This window comes from Lactuca serriola, chromosome 2, assembly GCF_051521515.1.
Source record: "Lactuca serriola cultivar US96UC23 chromosome 2, Lser_US96UC23_V15, whole genome shotgun sequence".
Taxonomy (NCBI): Eukaryota; Viridiplantae; Streptophyta; class Magnoliopsida; order Asterales; family Asteraceae; genus Lactuca; species Lactuca serriola.
The window spans coordinates 187,584,103-187,605,139 of NC_136409.1; the positions used below are offsets into that span (position 1 = coordinate 187,584,103).

Sequence of the window (21,037 nt, forward strand, 5' to 3'; positions counted from 1 at the left end):
TATATACACACACACACACAATAATTTTGTATGCATTTCATCTTGCAATCATTGAGCACTCTATCTTCGATAAAGCTTTTTAGACAAGTTTATGAAGTTTTTTAGTTTTTTGGATTGTATAGATACCTTTTTCTAAATTTCATCACTTCAAAACTGAATATACAATGTTGTATAAAAAAATGAAAAAAATACACTGGTTGAATAAACAAATCATTTTTAATATATTGATAAAAAGGGTTATTACGAAGTTTTAGCCGAATTAACGAAAAAGTCTCAATATTTTAACGAATTAACGAAAAAAACCGGAATACCGGCTAAATCTGCGAAACCGGCCACAGAGGGTTATTTTGAAGTTTTAGCCGGTATTCTATCATTTTTTTGTAAATAAAATTTAATTTATGATTAAACCGTAAACTGACCTAAAATATTAAGACTTTATTGGAGATTTTTCAATTTAATTTATAAAGAATATTATAATAGACGTAATATTGTTATGACCATGTTTGACAAAAACTAATTGGTAGGTAAAAAATTGTAGCTTTTATTTTTATAAAGTTGTTTGGAAAAAATACTTAATTTTAAAGGTGCAAAATTAAATAAAAATCTTAAGTTAGTAGTTTTTGTATTATTAGTTTTTTGTTTAAAATTATAAAAGTTAAGGTCTCCTTCCTTAAATTTTTCCAAACTTTTTCTTAAAAGCTGTCAAATGCTTCGAACACTTCCTATATTTACAACATGGTCAAACTATGAAAAATGAAATCTTAATCCCAGGAAACATAATCTTTTGAGGGTTTTTGTTATAAATTTTTAATCAAATATTAGACCCTGGTTAATTAAAATCAAAATTGATATATTGATATTCATGTCATTTATTTAGCTATAAGCTATTATATATAAATTAAAAAATTTATTTCTTGAAACAAAATTTACTTAAAAATACTTATTTTTGTATATAATTTGCCCCTCTAAACATTAAAGTGTTTTCGCTGTAATTGTGGGCCATTTTGAACTTTAGATGAAGCATGCGTAAGAGTCTTTATGTAATTAGTACAAACTCAACTTGGAACTACTCAAAAGTGTATTCATTTTCAAGAATCCTTAATTCATTTCCAAGATTTCTTGGCCTATGGGTGCACGCTTGACTTTATTTTACGACTTCGTGTATTTTGTAATATAGACTTTTGTTATAAATAATATTTATATTTGTTAAATAATATAAAACAATAGAAAATTTATGGAACAACTGGTTGTTGATTGTTAAAGCATCGTACATGCGGTTCCTTAACAGAAAAGCTAATGAAAATCGTTTGAATATGACTTTGATATGTTTAAGGTTTGCAACCTCGAGATTTCTTAAAATTTTGCCCATAACAACCTTTTATGTTGAAGTCTTTGTTGTGATCAATTTCTTCGTAACATTATAGATTTTTAGATAGATTTAATTAAAACAAAAAAATTATAACACAACAAACTTTAGGCTAAGTTTAGGTTGACCAAACGAAATAAAAACAACATCGATCAACATAACATCAAGATGATCACTACCCTTTTAAGATTGCTAAAATAAAGTAGATCCATAGTGAAATTAGTTTTTTTTTCTTTCTTTCTTGATGGATTAGTGTTATCACTTATACACTAATTGCATGATTAGAAGCGTCAATGTCATTTGTTGTAGGTAATGATCCATGTAGTAATTTCCTCTCTTTCATGGCTGGATCTTCCAACACTACAACCTTGTCCTTGTCTCTAACCCCAACCATGTGTAGGTGTTCAACATCCTCTCGCTCCTTCCCTTTAAACAACACCCTTTGCTCCTTTGGTGCCATGCCTGTCACCATTGATAACAGCCTTTTCATTTCTCCTATTGCAAAAAGAAATAAGATCATTTGAGTATATATATAGCATTATACTAAAAGGGTATTGGAAGATCTTGTTTCTAACTCTCTTTATTAAATCGTTGTTTATACATTAAGTAAAAAAAGAAACACCTTTAAGATCATGATACTATTTTTGGAGCCTAACTTACCAAAAGTTGAAGTTGCTTGGATAGATATATCATGCCATTGTGAACAAGTTGCGACTCTAACCATAATAACTCCTTTTTCAACATTTTGGCCTGCGATTTCTCTCTTTTGAACAAGCATACCACCAGGCCGCAATTCCCATTTGATTTCTCTGGCGATGGTTGCACCACACTCCTTGTTGTCACCGCTGCCGCCACCACCTCCACCACCACAACCACCACGTAGCTTGGAAAGGCTCGTTTGGAATCTCTTTGATCTCAATTTCATCATCTTTGGTAACTTCTTCTGTTAAAGGTCTTTTCTTTCCGGTATAGATACAAGGAGCAATAGAGTTGGAGTTGTTTATATAGTACCCTAGAGAACGGGGTTTATAGTTGGAGCCATGTATAAGGGCAGAAAGGTAAATGTACCTTTTTTTATGTACTACAAGTCAATAGGATACCAAAAGTTGTTAATCGAGTTTTATACTTTTATACGATAACAGCCGATATTTTTCTACTCATACACATAATAAAAGTATTGCTCTCATACAAAATATAATTAAAGCTCAGGTAAACAAAACTGTCATGTATGTTAATATTTAATTTATTATAAATGTTTACAAAAATATGTTATTATCCATCAAATATAAAAATAACTTGCAACAAATTATAAAACCCATCTTTCAATCTTGACATCATTTTCTACATCAAAAATGGTTCCGGATCTATTACATTATTATTACAAAAAGATTGTTCCAATTAATTTATTTTAGATTGTTAGAAACACACCTTCATTAATTAGTTTTTACGACTTACTTGTTATATTATTAAAATAAATACTTTGTTAAATTAAAAATTATATCTGTAACACATTTAATCAAATATCACTCTATTTATAGAAATATAAGACATATTACATGTTTATGTATTGCAATAGCTTTCCTATAAATGGTTAATTAAAGCATTATGTATATTAAAGTGAGTTGGTCTATCTTTGCTGCATTCGTACCGAACAAATAAGATATTTGAACCAACTTTCTTCATAAATCATCATTTCGACCTTTATCGGTAGCATTTCTCTTGTAATTTCAATTGGTGCATCAAAATTACATTCATAATTGATTGTCACGTTATGTAAAATTACAGATATCATTATTATCATAATTTAGTATATATTTTTTCCAAAAATGAAACGACCACATTACAATTACAAAACATGCATGGAGAACTAAGAAGGCGCATTGCAATCCTTTTAGACATTCTTCTTGTTGCATAGCAAAATATTTCTCTTTTGGACTGACACATGGGTCTAGTTGAGGCGGTTAAGGAAATAGTACAATAATGTGATTGTTAGGAAGTAAAGCGGATAACTAGCAAAACCAAAAGCACACATGACACAATATTTACTTGGTTTGGTCAAGGTGACCTACATCCACGGACAGGATGAGAGTATTCTTTATTTCAGAGTTCTCAAAAAGAGGTTACAAGTACAATTTTCACAGAGATTCGTCTAACACTCTAAAATTGAAGATACAAAATGACCTAGCATGCATCCCTATTTATTCTTGAGGGATCAGACCTTAAACCCTAATAGATCAAGCTTATTGGCCCATAGTCCCATGAATGGTGACAACCAATCATATTCCGCCATACAACATTATCTAGAACATTCTTCCATGTCATACAACCTATGAGCATCAGCAACACACATGATGTACCACCTTGACCATATTGGAGCAACATGATGCACAAGTGGCGTATCACGAACACTAATGGTCCAACATCCATCATGGTAGCACAACATGGTGTATTTCTTGATCATGATTATCATCAAAGCATATGTGGATCAACATGGCACAACAAGGGAATCAAGATGACGCATCATGTATCAAGACAATCCATGATGGAGCAACATCTCCTCCATTACACAACTTCCCTTCTTGATGAAGCAACATCATATTTATGGCTCAACATCTCCTTGGCACAACTTCATATATGATGGCGCATCATGCTATCATTTGGCGAAAATCCCCAAGGATGGCACAACTTCCTTCTACATGGCGCAACATGATGTTCCATGTTACTCCATGTCGCTCCAAGTGCTCCAAGTTGCTACATGTTGCTCCAAGCCATTCTAAATTGCTCCAAACCACTCCAAGTTGCTCCAAACCTCCTTTTGGAAGATTTGTTCCTTTGTCACTTGATCTGTTCCTTTGTTTGACGCTCCAAAGCCATCTCAAATGATCCGTTACTTTGTCACTTGCTCCATGAACCTTAAGTGCTCCATTAAGATCTAAGTGCTCCAAATGCTCTATGAGAATGCTCTAGATGCTCGAGTCACATTTAACAATCTCCACCTTGACTTAAGCATCCTATAAACTCCACCTCACACAAAAATATCCTCTCCCTTCCTGCTTTCAATACCCGAAGGTGCTTACCTCCTGCGAACATCAACCAAGTACAAGCAAAGCTTGAACTTCTTTATAGGCAAAGACTTTGTTAACATGCCTGCTGGATTTACCTTGGTATCAATCTTCAGAATTGAGAACCATGTTTGTTTCCAAAATATCACGAATAAAATTCAATCGGACATCAATCTACTTCGTCTTCTCATGATACATAGGATTCTTTGCAAGATTCAACGCGCTCTGACTATCACAATACAATACCGACTTCTCCACCTTCAGACCAAGACTTTGAATAAGCCTATGTAACCATATATATCCTCCTTTATTCCTTTCGTCATAGACATTTCCTCGGACTCAATTGTAGATAAAGCAACGGTATCTTGTAACATTGACTTCTAACTGATGGCACATTCGAACAAAGTGAAAATATAACATGTATGTGACATGCGATTCAACAAATCACCTTCATGATCAGAGTCAACATATCCAACAAAGTCTACCATCGTATTAGCTCCATACACTAAGTAAACATTTGTCGTTCCCTTCAAGTATCACATTATCTACTTGACAGCTTCCCAATGAGCGTTCCTTGGATTACTCATAAACCTGTTTACCACATACCACACTAACTGTAACGCCCGTGTTTCGAGTCTAAGCATGGATGCGCTGATGTAATAGTTATGGTCAACAAATATACCTCATTTTGAAGTGATAAAAAGGAATTATTCGAATATTATGTGAATTATATGTGCTTTATGCTTGTTTATTATGATATAATAAATCAAGAATGAAAATAAGCGCCAAAAATAAAAATATATATCTATGAAGAAAGTTGTAGTGGTCGTGACAAGGATTCTGGGGATATAAAGAACGCCGATATCCGAGTTATAATGAAGAAGTTATGGTTTGTCGAAGTTTCACGACAGAACCGGCACGACATTGCGTGACGTAAATAGTGAATTTACGATAGAGGAATTTTAACCTTATTTATCTAAACGAAAGTCATAACATATGTTAAATCGAGAGCGTGCATGAAAAAAATGCCAAAATATGACTTCATATGAGGGAGTTACGATTTTTCTAAGTTTCGGCTTAACAGTATGCAGCCCGGAGTTTGAATATTAGACCGAGTGATTTCTAGCCGACACAACCTAAACAAGAATCGAATATATTGTTAATAGTAGCGCAATGGTAAAAAGACAGATGAAAACGGATGTCAGATGAAGAAGTTATGAATTTTTAACGGACTTTTCATATCCCGGCCTGTTAAAAATATAACTTTAAAAATAGAGTCAAAGCTAGCCAACAGAGTCTAAACGAAAGTTGTAGAGTACGTCTCTACCTACGCGTGGAAATAAAGAATGTCAAAAACGGAGTTCGTATGCAAAAGTCATGAATTTTAGAAGACGAAAAAGCAAATTGCAAGACTGATTGTGAGGCCACGCCCTGCGTAGCCTTCGAACGCCTCACATACCAAGTACGCCCCGCGTACACCGAAGGTACGCTCAGCGGTCTTCCTATGCGCGGTTCGAAGTAAGCCACGTCGTTCCATCCGGAGGTTAACACGCTACCGTACGAACGCCCAGCGTTCGAGGCTACGCCATGCGTAGTGAGGTACGCCCAACGTACCCTCGCATGAACACACAGCGTAGGCTTCGGCCTCGGCCTATAAATAAGACGTGAAGGATGTCCGAAAATTCACACCTCTCCTTACTTCTTTCTCTTACTACTCCCTCTAGCCTCCCCCCCCCACCCCCCCCCCCCCCCACAAGCCTAGGGTACCCCCTAGCACTAGAAGGAAGCCCCGAAGCGCCCGCATGGCCCAAGAAAAAAACGTTTTTCGGTTTGGAAACTTTGCCCTCGCAGAGCCCGGTTTTCAAGCAAACCTCTTGGTTTCATCAAAGAAGAATTTTAAGAAGCGAAGTTGTGACATCCCCATTTTCACTGCCAGAAAAGACTGATTTTGGTTATACTTTATAAAAATCAGAGTACTTCTTTTAATAAAAATGTTGCGGAATTTGTTCCTAGAAAATCATGATAAATACGTTATCAAAGAATTTTCGAAGAAATGTAGTTTTATTCATTTAAAACATTTGGGAAGTCATCGTCAATACAGAAACATAAGCATAAACAGAACCTACATTCATTTACACTAGTGATCTACATCTCTTTTAAATCTCTCAGTGCAAAGTGGCTTCGTATAGACACATGTGATACAAATAAGCTGGAGTGGGTCAGGTTGGGAAACCTAGTGATTACATAGGGTTTTCAACCCACAATAATATAATTATTATATTTAAACATCAAACAATCAACCCGATTACCCATCCCCATTATCTTCTTTAATATTCCTTAAAGAATTATCTTAAGGGTCATCTCCTATATCATATTTACCTCTCATCTTTTTACCTCACATTTCCTTATATGCTCCTTCCTAAGGCATGAATACGTAGTTACAACGTCGCTTGAACTCGTAATTCATAGTAAGGGTTAGAGTATCATCACATGAATATATAGTCACAACATCACCTGGACTCGTAATTCATCACCTACAGGTTATAACTCTGCTGGTGTTTCCACGAGTTGTCTAGAATAATCCGTGGTCGCCATCTAGGGGTGAGCATGGTGCGGTTTGGTGCGTTTTTTTGCTAAAACCGAACCGAAAACCGCAACTTCGGTTTTTTGAAATTTAGAAACCATACCATTCGATTTTATGCGGTTCGGTTTTTGCGGTTTTTCATTGCGGTTTTTTGCGGTTCGGTTTTTTTTTGCGGTTCTTTTCCTGTTTTGCCTTTTTACTAAAACTCAAGTAACTCAGCGAGTTACTTTGACTCAAATGAGGAGTGGTAATCATTTATTGGAGATAAATCCATACCACAACCTATTGGTTTGAAATCAAATTACTTAACACTCATTCAACATGTTTCTAATGCTTCAATATAATGCGAATTTAATATAATATTTGTTTCACAAGTACATACGATAATATCAATTAATGTATTCATAAAAATGATACTATATCACTAGTACTCTTCATATTTAAATGTTAAAAAAATGCCATAAACATTATTTGTTATTATAAATACCACTGAATGTATGCTTAAAAATATACAATCATCCTCCGATAGATAAGATAGATATTTACATTTATAGAAATTTTAATTGTCATAAGTTCTTGGTTCTTACAAATACCAACACTTAATATATATATATATATATATATATATATATATATATATATATATATGCATATATATATATATATATGTATATATATATATATATTTATATATATATATATATATATATATATATATATATATATATATATGCGGTGCGGTTCGATTTTTTGCGGTTTTTGTGAGACTAGAAACCGCACCGCACCGAGTATTTTCAGTTTTTGCAAAACTAAAAACCGCACCATCGGTTTTCATTTCGGTTTTGGTTTTTCGGTTTTTCGGTTTTGGTTTATGCGGTTTTTTTGGTTTGCGGTTCGGTTTTTGCTCACCCCTATCGCCATCTATACTCTAGTAGATGACTACATCTCCAAATTGTCGGACAAGTTTATAGTATCTTTCATCCTACATCACTGCTTCATCATCACCTAATTATCATCACCTATCTCTAATCATTTTATTTCATCACACACCAACTATTTCATCTACCCATGTTTTATCCCAACATATTTGTAGATATAAAATAAATATATATTTAAATCGTTTAAAACATGTATAAAATCATTCATCCATCATAGACAGCAAGTATTCAGATAAGATGCACACATAACACGTAATTTATATCAAATACTTCATATCTATGTGTAAGATGAAAGGGACCATGCACTCACTTGAAAAGGTGGTGATTTCGAACCCAAACAGCGGTTCACTTCTTAAAAATAATTTCCTTCAACGAAACCTAGTATTATTACCACTAGAGTTTAGTCTATTATTCGCCGAGACTAATTAATAGTCTAGCTATTATTACTATTATATAAGCGTTAAACAATACTTATATAATCCATAATAATAGCCCAAGTACTTATTATAAGTTCCTAATAACGCTGCTATAATTAAATAAAAGCTATATTAAAAATAGCGTAGGCGTAGCTCACTTACAGCGGGTTTTATAAAAAACCGGGTTTTGCTTGGAGCAGCGTTCCCGAGCCGAAAAGCTCTTCTTCTCGGATTCGTCGAGCACTCCGAGGCCTCAACCTCATGCTAAGGAGGTTCCCTAGGCTTTTCTGGGGGTTTCGGGGCTAGAGAGAGAGTAAAGAGAAGAAAGAATGTGAAAGGTGTGAAGAAAATGAGGGTGGAAGGGGTTGTATTTATAGGGTGAAATATGGCTGAAATTGGTGCCACATGTCACCATCTAGTGGCAAGCCTTGGGGAGAAAGTCATGGCCAAGATTGTGCCACGTCACACCTTTTGCAGCAGCACCCTGCCGACTTCTAAAATCCGTAACTTGCACATACAAGCTCCGTTTTTTACGTTCTTAATATCCACGCGTAGGTAAAAATAAGATCTACAACTTTTATTTTGACTCCGTCGGCTAATTCGCGACCGATCTTAAATTTAACAGTACAAGAAGATTAGACCGTTAAATGACCGCGAAAAATTCGTAACTCCTTCATACAGACTCCGTTTTCGTCTGTCTTTTTACCGTTGAGTTCCTATTAATGAGATCTTCATCTCTAATTTAGGTCACGTAAGCCAAAAACCGCTCGAACTAAAATTCGAGTTTCGAGCCGTGCACTGCTAAGCCAAATCTTAGAAAATTCATAACTTCTTCATACGAAGTCAGATTTGGGCGTTCTTTTTTTTTTGTATGTTCTTGGTTTAACGTATACCAAAACTTTTGTTTATATTTCTAAGGCTAAAAATTCCTCCATCGTAATTTCACTATTTACGTCTCCCGGTGTCGTGCCGGTTTTGCCGTAAAACTTCGACGTACCATAACTTCTTCGTTATAACTCGGATTTCGGCGTTCTTTATAAGTACGGAACCCTTGAGATGTATTCTACAACTTGGTTAAGATTATTTATTCTAAATAATCTTTTGTACAAAAGTCGATTTCGACCCTTATTATCTTTAAATTGACTAGTCCGGATCTACGGGCGTTACATAATTGTTGTCCGAATCACTCCTTATCAGGTGAGTGTTAATCACTTTCATCTTACACATAAATATGAAGTATTTTATAAATTACGTGCTATGTGTGCATATTTACTTGAGATCTGTGCTAGATGAAAGATTTAAACTTCTTTGTTTTTTAGATCTAGACTATAGATGTAATTTGTTTCCAGATCTAGGTTGTAGATGTATTTGTTTCCAGATCTGAACCTTTTTCTTCAAATTAAGGTTGTAGATGTATTTTGTCTCTAGATCTGAAACTTTTTCTTCTGATCTAGGCTGTAGATGTAGTTGTTTCCAGATTTGAACATTTTTCTTCTGATCAAGGTTGTAGATGTATTTTGTTTCCGGATCTGAACCTTTTCTTCATACCTAAAACTATATATGCTTTTTATATATACAAATATGTTGGGTAGAACATGGGTAGATAAATGATGAGGTATGAAAGATGATATAGATGGATGTTGGTAGCTGCACCACAACTTATAGATGCTTTTGAAACGCGGTGAACTCTAAACATCCTAGCAGATGCGCCTATAGGATAATATCGGCAGTTGCGCCTAATAGAGAACATCATAACCTTGGCAGCTGCGCCTAATAGATGATATTGGCAGCTGCACCAAGTTGAGAACAACACAACCCTGGCAGTCGCGCCTAAAGGATAATATTGGCAGTTGTGTCTAATAGATGGCATTAGCAATAATGGACTTCGTGCGTATTCCCTAGGATAAACCTTAGGAATGAATGAATGAAGGATAACTGATTCTTAGGGTAGATCCTTAAGAATAAAGAAGATAATGGCGATGGGTGATTGGGTTGATTGTTTGATGATTAAACTTAATAATTATATTATTTTGGGTTGAAAACCCTATGTACCCACCAAGTTTCCCAACCTGACCCACTCAGTTTATTTGTATCACAGGTGTCGATATAAAGCTACACTACACTGAGAGATTAAAGAGATGTAGATCACTAGTGTAAATGAATGTAAGTTCTATTTATGCTTATGTTTCTGTTTTGACGTTGACATCCTAAAGTTTTAAAAAGAATAGAATACATTTCTTAGGAAATGCTTTGATAACATATTTAGCATGATTTTTTGGGAACAAAATTCCGCAACACTTTTCTTTAAAAGTATACTCTGATTTTAAAAATGAAGCATAAAAAAATCAGACTTTTATGGCCGTGAAAATGGGGATGTCACAGTTGGTATCAGAGCATTAGTTTAAGAGAACTAGGAATTTGTAGGATTTCTAGACTTAAACTTAGAATGTTAAGCGATGATTGTGAGATGAGTGTCTACCATATTTTAGACACAAGCACTAGTTTATTTTAGGAAAGATGCCTAAAATGCTTTTATGTGCTAAATTCTTTATGTTTGCCATATACGCTATTATTTGTTTGGATCTATGGTCTGTTGCCAACTAGATCTAGAAACCTTACGTGTTTAGGATTCTAAGCATTTGATTACGATATTAGAACTAGCATGTAACGTTTCGGAGTAATAAGGAGAATTTGAACGTCTATCGTAAATGAAGATCTAAATGCACCACCTTTGGTGTATATATCAACATGGTGAGAACCCAAAGTAGACTCGAAAACGCAAATGGGGACAAAAACCAGCAGCCTCGTCCCCAAGGGATAGAGAAAGTGCCAATAGTAGAAGCTGCACCAGAGCCAATCACTATGGCTAGAGTACAATCCATGATACAAGCTATGATGGCTGAATAGAGGGAAGAAATGAGGAAACTATTGCTGAATAACAGGGATGAACCTTCGATGCTTATTGAACAACCAGAACTAAATGACGGACAGTTAGAGGAAGGGAATTACTACCGCATTGTCAGTCAAGTTGAACCCCGAGTGGCAAGAAGGAATGAACCAAAGAGGGGAATCAACAGAAATGGATGTATGTATAAGAACTTCTTGGGTTCCAAACCACTGAGTTTTTCCGGAAGTCCAAAGCCAGTAGAGATTATGGATTGGATCTCCGAAATGGAGATGGTATTTGAAAGCTGCAACTGTAGCGATAAGCAGAAAACCGTCTTTGGGGTCAGACAACTGAAGACCGGAGTTTTAGGCTGGTGGAAATTATTAGCAGATACGATAACACAAGGAGAATCTATGAAGATGTATTGGGAATCATTCATCAAGCAGTTGAAAATGCATTACTGCTCCGAAATAGATCTAAAAAATGAGTTCCAGAACTTGAAGAAGGGGAGAATGATCATTGATGACTATGCTACTGCATTCACCGATAAGATGAAGTTATTTCCATACCTAGTGCCGACTGAACTCGCCAAGATAGAGAAATTTGCTAACGGATTACCATCAGACTATGGCCCAACAGTGAAAATGGCAAGCACGTTGAAGGCAGTTGTTAGAGTAGCCAAGAATGTTGAGACCCTGTTAAGAGAAAAGGGTCTGGATGGAACTGAAGTCGTTGAGAAAAGGAGGTTCGATGGGTACTCAAGGTCCAACGAGAAGAGAAAATTCTCGAAGTCAAGTTCGAAGAAGTTCGAAGGAGGAAAAGGTGAAATGACATGGTGCGATAAGTGCAAGAAGAAACACTCTGGAAAATGTGGCGATGAGGTGACATGTTTCTGTTGGATTAGTGTCTAAGCCCGTAACTATATTTGGTATGTACTTGAGCCGGTTGTGCATGGTCCTTTTGGGTTACCTTCACCAAAGCAACTAGACAGGATGATTTATGGAGAGAGAGAGAGAGAGAGAGAGAGATAGAGATTATTATGGTTTATTAATATATTATATGAATAATATATTAAAAGAGAAATCATATAGTTTAATTAATATTGGTCAAGAATTAGTTAAGAATTAATTATGTAGCTAAAAGAGATTAATTAAATAAAGGGGAGTGGACCTGTCAGTTATAAGATAATTCATTTTGGGCTGTGAATCCTTATGGATATAAGAGGGAACGGAAATTAGAGTGTAAGCCCACTCTAATTTCGTCCAAGTGGCCTTATTCTAGAAGGTTTTTAATCTTCTTAGGTCCTAAGTCATCCAATTAGGGTTTTGACTGAAACCCAAGCATGTAACGCCCGTAGATTAGGGCTAGTCAATTTAAGGACAATAAGCGTCAAAAATGACTTTTTGATGGAAGATTATTTTGAAGGAATAATCTTAACTAAGTTGTAGTATATGTTACAAGGATTCCGTACATATAAAGAACGCTGAAATCCGAGTTATAGCGAAGAAGTTATGAACCGTCGAAGTTTCGCGATAGAACCGACACGACGCTGAATGACGTAAAAAGTGAATTTATGTTAGAGCGATATTTAGCCTTAGCGACTTAAAAGAAATTCTTAGAGTTCGTTAAACCGTGAGCGTGCATAAAAATAACGTCCAAATCTGACTTCGTATGAGGAAGTTATGATTTTTCTAAGTTTCGACTTAGCGGTATGCAGCCCGAATACTCGATTTGTGATCAAGCGGTTTTTAGCCGAAACAATGAAGATCTTGTCATTAGTAGTGCAACGATAAAAAGACAGACGAAAACGGACGTCAGATGAAGAAGTTATGAATTTATAACGAAGTTTTCCTGTCCCGACCTACTAAAAATTAATAATAAAAATGAATTCAAAATTACCCGACAGAGTCTAAACGAATGTTGTAGAGCGTAATCTCACCTACGGGTGGATATAACGAACGTCGAAAACGGAGTTCGTATGAAGAAGGTATGAATTTCCGAAGTTTTTAAATGATTAATATTTATTAGTTAATCTTTAATTCGGATGTATATCCGAAGGAGTCATTGATCTTATCCGAAGTACGCCTAGCGTACAGGCGTACGCCCGGTGTACCCCGGTGCATGAACCCCTCGGACTCAAGTGCCTTGCATACGTAAGCGATGATGTTTTTTGGCACTACGCCCCGCGTAGCTAAGCATTACACCCAACGTAATGCGAGGGTTCAGCCCTATAAATACCTTGCGAGGGCAGCCGACTTTCTTGCTCATTTTCTCTTCTCTCTCTCCCGTTTTACATCGTTTTTCGTTCAAGAAATATCCCAAAGCCCCGATATCAATCCCGAGACCCGAAGCAAGTCTCGAAGCCCCGAAGATCCTGAGAAGTGCGATTCCCGAGCCGAAGCTCTGCCCGCGAGAAGCCAATTTCTGTGAAGATCTTCCAGATTTGCCGCAGAATACTACTTCTACAAGTCGTAGTGCTGTCCGATCATCTTCTGATCAAGTGAGTGTGTGGTCACTTTCTTCTAACACATAAATATTAAGTATTTTCCATGAAATACGTGTTATGTGTATAATATAAAGTTGTTTATATGTGTGAGTGTATAGTCACTTTCATAAACACGATTTTAATACAAGTATTGTTTGAATGTATTAAGTATATGTTTTGGATGAGTGTGTAGTCACTTTCTTCTAACACATAAATATGAAGTATTTGCTATGAAATATGTGCTATGTGTTTATATATTGTTGATTATTTGAGATGAGTGTGGAAAGGATGTTTTATATAGGTTTTAAATGAGTTAAAGTGTATATGTATTTTATATCTACAAATATGTTGGGTAGAACATGGGTAGACAAAATAGTTGGTGTGTGATGAAGGATGAGTTTGAGGATGAGACGAAAGATAAACCTCGTTAGCTATGGATTTAGTACTGTAAAGATAAACCCCAGTAGCTATGGATTTTGTGACATCCCCATTTTCCACGGCCAGAAAAGACCGATTTTGTTTATGCTTTGTTAAAAATCAGAGTACTTTTTTTCATAAAAATGTTGCGGAATTTGTTCCCAGAAAACACGATAAATGCATTATCAAAACATTTTCGAAGAAACGTATTTTATTCATTTTAAAACGTTTGGGATGTCATCGTCAATACAGAAACATAAGCATAAACAGAACTTACATTCATTTACATTAGTGATCTATATCTCCTTAATCTCTCAGTGTAATGTCACTTCATATCGAGACCTGTGATATAAATAAATTGAGTGGGTCAAGTTGGGAAACCTGGTGAGTACATAGGGATTTCAATCCCACAATGTTATATCATATATATAATTTAGAACTCACAAAACATACAATTTCGCCATATATGTGTAAGCAACTCTTATCCCACCCCGTCGATCCTCACAACAAGACTATCCATACTCTCAAACCTAAGATTAACCATTTTACCTAATTCATACTCTTAGATTAATGACGAATGGTTATGCCTAATCCATACTCTCGGACTAGGGACGAATGACTAATCCATACTCTCAGATTAATGACGAATAATTATGCCTAATCCATACTCTCGAACTAGGGACGAATGACTAATCCGGACTCTCGGATTAATGACGAATGATTGCCTAATCCATACTCTCGGACTAGGGACGAATGGCTATGTATTAATCCATACTCCCGGACTAAGGACAACTGACTATGTCTTAATCCATGCCCCCGGATTAATGATAGTTGACTATGTCCAATCCATACTCTCGGACTAGGGACAATGACTATGTCTAATCCATGCTCTCGGATAAATGACATATACTAAAGTTCTATTCTCTGAGTATAACTCACTTGTACTCGTAAGAAAATACTACCCAATATTCCTCATAATTAATTTAGGTTTACTCTTTATCCTAAATCATCATATATAATCAGGTATGTTCTTTAACACGTATTTCAGGCAACATCAATTAACTCGCACATAAACATATAATTAATACTCCAATAAATACTTGTATTAAAATCATGTTCATGAAATGGACTATGCACTCACCTGGTAAGGTGGTGAGTCGGCACTCGGACAACACTTCGTTACACTTAAAATAATTATCCCTTAACGAAACCTAGTATCATTACCACTAGAGTTTAGTCTAACGTTAACCGCGACTAATTAATAGTCTAACTATTATTACTATTATATAAGAGTTAAATAACACTCAATATAACTCATAATAATAGCCCAAATAATTATTTTAATGTCCTAATAGTTTTACTATAAATAATTAGAAGCTATATTAAAAATAGCATAGGCGTAGCTCACTTACAGCGGGTTTTTCGCAAAACCCGGGCTTCGCTGGAGCAGCGTTCCCGAGCCGAAAGGCTCTTTTCTCGAGACTCTAGGAGCCTCGGGGCTTCCTTCGGGTGCTAGGGGGTTTACCTAGGCTTTTAGGGTGGTTAGGGAGCTTAGAGAGAGAGTGTAGAGAGAGAAATAAGGTTTGAGAGGTGTGAAGAAATGGCAAGACCCGACACCTCTATTTATAGGGTCAATGCCTGATGGAATCGCCGAGTAAGATGACCTACTCGCTGAGTTGGGGCATGTGGCAGCCTTCTGGTGGTGCCACGTGTCCAATTCTGGTGGTGCCACGTCACCCCATATCGTGTATCAGCCTTCAAACTTAGAAAAATCATAACTATCGCATACGAGCACCGTTTTGGACGTTCTTTTTTTCAACGCGTAGGTAAAACCAAGATCTACAACTTTCATTTAGAATCCGTCGGCTAATTCTCGACCGATCTCAAATTTAACAGTAGGAGGCGTTTAGACTGTTAAAGGACCGCGAAGAATTCGTAACTCCTTCATACGGACTCCGTTTTTGTCTATATTTTTACCGTTGAGTTCTTCTTAATGAGATCTTCAACTCTCATTGTAACACCCAAGATTTTGTAAGCCAAGAAAGTAAAGGAAACCCTAAATTTAAGAGGGACTCGACGAGTCAAAGGAAGGACTCAGCGAGTCGGAGCGGGATCCGGGTCGATAAGAAAGAGACCAACTCGACGAGTCGGCCAAGTGGACTCGGCGAGTCTGGTCTGTGCGAGGAAAACCCTAAATCTGGGGCTTGGAGCCTATTTAAGCATCTTAATCTTCTTCCTAGGGCTCCTTTACAGCCTCTTGCACCCAGAACGCCGCACCTTAAGCCCCCATTGTGTTCATTCAAGCCTCTAGCCATTTTTGAGTGGGTTAAAGGAAGAAGAAGAAGTGGGAATCTTGGAGGCATCAACAAGTGGCTTTGGATCTGAAGTTTGGGGAACATTTCAGAGCATTGAAAGGTATCAATTCGTTTCCCTCCTTTAGATCTTCTTTGGTTATGAGTTTTGGGGCTTTTAAGCCATGTTTAAGACCAATCTTGAGCTTGAGGTCCAGATCTGAGGTTGCTACCTCAGATCCATGTTTATTTTGGTATGCAATCCCATAAAGTATCAGCCATTGGGTGGAAATTGGAGTCTCTTGGTCCTAAACCCTAGCTATGGGTGTATTTTGCCTAGATCTCACTCTCTACACGTAAAGGTTGCAACTTTACGTGGGAAATAGGCTTGGGGAGGGTAGATCTATAGTTTGGAGCTCATGCATGACTCGGAAGTCCTCTGCATGTAAGTGGATCTCAGTGGACTCGACGAGTCCTTCGAGTGGACTCGGCGAGTAGCTTGAAGATGAGGAGGAACTCGACGAGTGGGATGAACAGCTCGTCGAGTCGGATGAAGATGGGCATGAACTCGGCGAGTTGGATGAACAACTCGTCGAGTTGGATGAAGTTTGTCGTGTGCTCGGCGAGTCTGTTCTTAGACTCGGCGAGTCAGGTTGAGTGGTCCTAAACCCTTCGAGTTAAGACTCGAGTCAGCGAGTCGAGCCAGGACTCAGTGAGTTGGTCAGGACAGGAATCGAGGATCAGTAAACTCGGCGAGTCAGGGGCTGACTCGGCGAGTAGAGTCGCGAGTGGAAGGACTCCGGATTTATGGACTCGGCGAGTCAGCAGGGTGACTCGGCGAGTAGGGTTGACCTGGAGGATTGACTTTGACCAGGACATCGACTTTGACCAGAGTTGACTTGGTTAACCTTTGGAGGTCAGTTAGACTAAGTGTTGGGTTGTTATTGATAGCTCGGAGAGCTAGAGGAGCAGCGGTTCAGGGGATTGCCGAGTAGCAGCCAGAGGTTTATCAGCAGGTCTCAGCAGTTCAGGTGAGTCTCCTTCCAGTAGGAATGGGTCTAAGGCCACAATGCCGGCCCGTTTAGCTAACAGTAGTTTTCGGATGTGGATATGATATAGTAGTTAGTATGTTTGATGCCTTCGTGGCTCAGACAGGATCTATGTGTTATGTGTTCCGGGCTACGGCCCGAAGTAGTATGCAGTATACGTGTGTTCATGCTAGTTGATATGTTATGTTATGTTCTGTTCAGTTAGTCCGGACTTCGGTCCGATGCAGGGGACAAGGTCCCAGTTAGTCCGGACTTCGGTCCGATGCAGGGGACAAGGTCCCAGTTAGTCCGGACTTCGGTCCGATGCAGGGGACAAGGTCCCAGTTAGTCCGGACTTCGGTCCGATGCAGGGGACAAGGTCCCAGTTAGTCCGGACTTCGGTCCGATGCAGGGGACAAGGTCCCAGTTAGTCCGGACTTCGGTCCGATGCAGGGGGCAAGGCCCCAGTTAGCCCGGACTTCGGTCCGATGCAGGGGACAAGGTCCCAGTCAGTTTCCGGACTTCGGTCTGATGCAGTGGGCAAGGCCCAATATGTGCTTTATATGTTTTTGTGTGGCATGTGGTAGATTGGGGGAGCTCACTAAGCTTTGTGCTTACGGTTTTCAGTTTTGGTTTCAGGTACTTGGTTTTTCAAAAGAGGAGCTCGGGAAGATTGCAGAGCACACACCATAGTCAGTTAGCCTGGGAATGTTTGACTCTGATAATGATATTATGTTTGAATTTAATACTCGAAAGTTATGTTTAAATTATGATATGTTTTTATAAATCTAGTTTTAGTAATGTTTTAAAAGAAATTTTTAGTCATGATTTTTGGGTCGTTACAAGTTGGTATCAGAGCCTTGGTTTGAGGGATTCGGGCGCACTCCTGAGTGTGTCTGAACTCAAACTAAGGAAGTGGTATATAGTTTTCAAAAGAAAAATCGTAATTACAAAAGAATTTTGAGAAAAGAAAACAATTTTAGAAAAAGCAAAAAGAGTTTTGAAAAGAGAAAAAGGTGTGGTGCATGCAATCAGCCGAGCTCAAGTAAGTACTCCCAATTTACCCATACAAGTTATATTATGATTATCAGTATCGGTTTCAGTTTCAGTTTCAGTTCCAGCTTCAGTAGAACAGCATGCTAGAATAGGACTAAGGATCTAGGATGATGCCTTATGTGCCTGCTTTATGTGTTCAGCTTTATGAGAATTGCATGCTAGTATTGAGTAGACAGCAGTAGGATAGCCTGTTTAGGTTATGCCTGATAGCATGAGTTTAGCATTGTATGCTAGTGCAGTTTCTTGTTATGAGAATTGTTTGGCCTGAGTATGTTTCCTTTATCCGAATGCTGCTTGCTTTGTGCTTTGTGGGACTCTGAGTGATGGGAGTTAGCCATTAGGTGAATACGTCACATCACATGTGATCAGGGTTGGATAATCTCAGAGTGCTGGATTTGGCCCTACTGCGCAGCTCTCGTCTGAGTCTAACCGTTGTAGGGACGAGACTTTTACTCGAAGGATTATCCGAGCCTCATTATATGTGATGGTATTCAGTTGGTGGCTAATTGGCGTTACAGGGAGGCCTTCAGCAGCTGAGGACTGTTTGGGTGAAGTCAGAGGTTCCCTGGGGCAAGCCTAGGATGAGAGTAGCAGAGATCAGTAAAAGAGTAAAGGGGACTGTGTGGAGTTGAGGTAACTCTTGAGGAAAGTATGGATAGATGTGGAAGGTAGTAGGGGCCCATACTACTGAAAGCAGAGGATCCGTACTCGATTCAAGAGGGGCCAAGACGAAACCAGGAATGGGGTAGTGAGTGAGAAATTCCTCAGCAGTAGTATGTAAATTGATCAGGATTTTGTTATATTTTCAGCATGGTGACGTTGCGCGAGATACCAGTTAGCAGTTCAGGTGTCGAGGAGGGGTCTGGCTCGGGCTTCAGAGCCGGGCAGCTTGATGATCAGATGAGGGATTTCATTTCCGCAGAGATTACGCGCAACATCATCGATCAGACTCCAGTGATTTTCGGTTCAGTTAGAGAGGCCATTGTGGAGCTCTTGGGCAGTCATCTTGAGGCCTTTAAGGCCGGGTTAGTTTCAGGACAGATTGGGGCTCGTCTAGGTCCCGAATCTTTTGGAGTTCAGGGATCCATCAGGGAGGGAGATCCCATTTCTAGTTCCTGCCATCAGGGGGCAGGGGTGAGTGGGGAATTTTGTCTCCAAGAGAGACCATTGCATGATTGGATAGTTGAGGAAGTTTCGCGAGCCATTCGCGAGGATCTGCCCGACATGGTCGTAAGGATCACTGATAGATTGATAGCGAGGCTTCAGGATCAGACATCTGTTGTTCAGTTAGCAGGCGTTGCCGTTGGGGTAACGCAGGAGCGAGAGTCGGGCAGGGAGTCAGAAGGGAAAAGGAAAATCGATGAGACTCAGGTAGCTACAGGTTCGGGTAAGAGGCCCAAGGGTCCAGATTTGAGGACGAGGAACTATCAGAGCCGCAGTCGATGCGGGAAGTGCGGAAGGACGCACATGGGTGTGTGTAGGCGTAGGAGTGGTGGCGATGCTGGGTGTTTCAAGTGCGGCCAGATCGGTCATTTTAGCAGAGACTGTGTTGTTACCATCGTCCAGGGGCTTGATCCGTTATGTTTCCATTGCAGTCAGAGGGGCCACAAGAAGGCCCACTGTCCGAGTTTGTATCCAGCAGGGCAGGTGCCAGCTCCTGCCCTTGGGACTTCGAGTACCGCCAGCAGTCGTCGAGGCCCGGCAAGGGTGCCCACGGCTCAGAGCCGAGTTTTCCGGTAGATTTCAGCAGGAATTCGAGCAGCACTGAGTAATGAAGGTACGTAACTTTTGTTTTTCTGTCAGCTTATGTCATGATTATATTGTTATGGTTCTGCATCAAATTGTGGTATAAGTATTGTGTTATTGTGTGGCTTGCTTGTGATTATGTTATATGCCATTTGCATACCTCGGATAATTGGTTGGCAGTTAGGGGATGTGCTCTTATGGAGAAGGTTTTGGAGGATGCAATATCTATAGCATGGTTGGGAGAGATTTGGTTCGTTTCGCTAGTTCGGAGTGGTTAGTGTTGGGATGGATTGGTTAGATCCCTAGCTATGGCAGGCTTGGGCTCCTTAGCAGAATGATTATAGAATGGCAGCAAAGATCGGGATCTCTTTTGAGTGTGAATCAGCAAGGGGTAAGCAGGATCGAAGTGGGGGAGAACCCTCCGAGTATTCATGGATAAGAGTCTCGTAGACTCAGGGTGAGTGTGCGGCCTCTGAGAAGAAATGGTAGTAGCACAGTTTTGGATGGATTGAGAAGTTCAGAATTTGGGGAGTTCGAGAACTTGTCCCAGCAGCTAGTTCATGTAATCGAGATGGTTAGAAGCTGGTTGGGAATCCAGGAATGGAGGACCACCTGTCGGACGCATGAGAGTCGGAATGCAGATCTTGAGATCGGGTAGCAAGAGATGTTTTCGTATTGGTAACCAGTGTCTGAGGCGGCATGCAGGTTGCGTAGATTCAGGAGTTGGGAGGGTGGAAACTTCCCAACAATAGCTTCTTGTA

The 21,037-nt window shown here is 38.7% G+C and overlaps 1 protein-coding gene across 3 annotated transcripts; it reads right to left on the reverse strand.

Annotated features, from left to right (window-relative positions):
- Positions 1-1,518: 1,518 nt before the first annotated feature.
- On the reverse strand, positions 1,519-2,344 carry LOC145090655 (BAG family molecular chaperone regulator 2-like). 3 transcript variants are annotated; one of them, XM_079028787.1, is made up of 2 exons: positions 2,027-2,344; positions 1,519-1,828 (listed from the first exon to the last, which is right to left on the reverse strand). In XM_079028787.1, exons 1-2 carry the CDS (start codon positions 2,292-2,294, stop codon positions 1,629-1,631), a joined length of 468 nt encoding a protein of 155 aa, XP_078884913.1. In that variant the 5' UTR covers positions 2,295-2,344; the 3' UTR covers positions 1,519-1,628. The 3 variants fall into 3 exon arrangements, with proteins under 3 accessions (XP_078884913.1, XP_078884912.1, XP_078884911.1); XM_079028786.1 differs by having other exon boundaries at positions 1,519-1,858; XM_079028785.1 differs by having other exon boundaries at positions 1,519-1,861.
- Between the last annotated feature and the right edge of the window lie 18,693 nt (positions 2,345-21,037).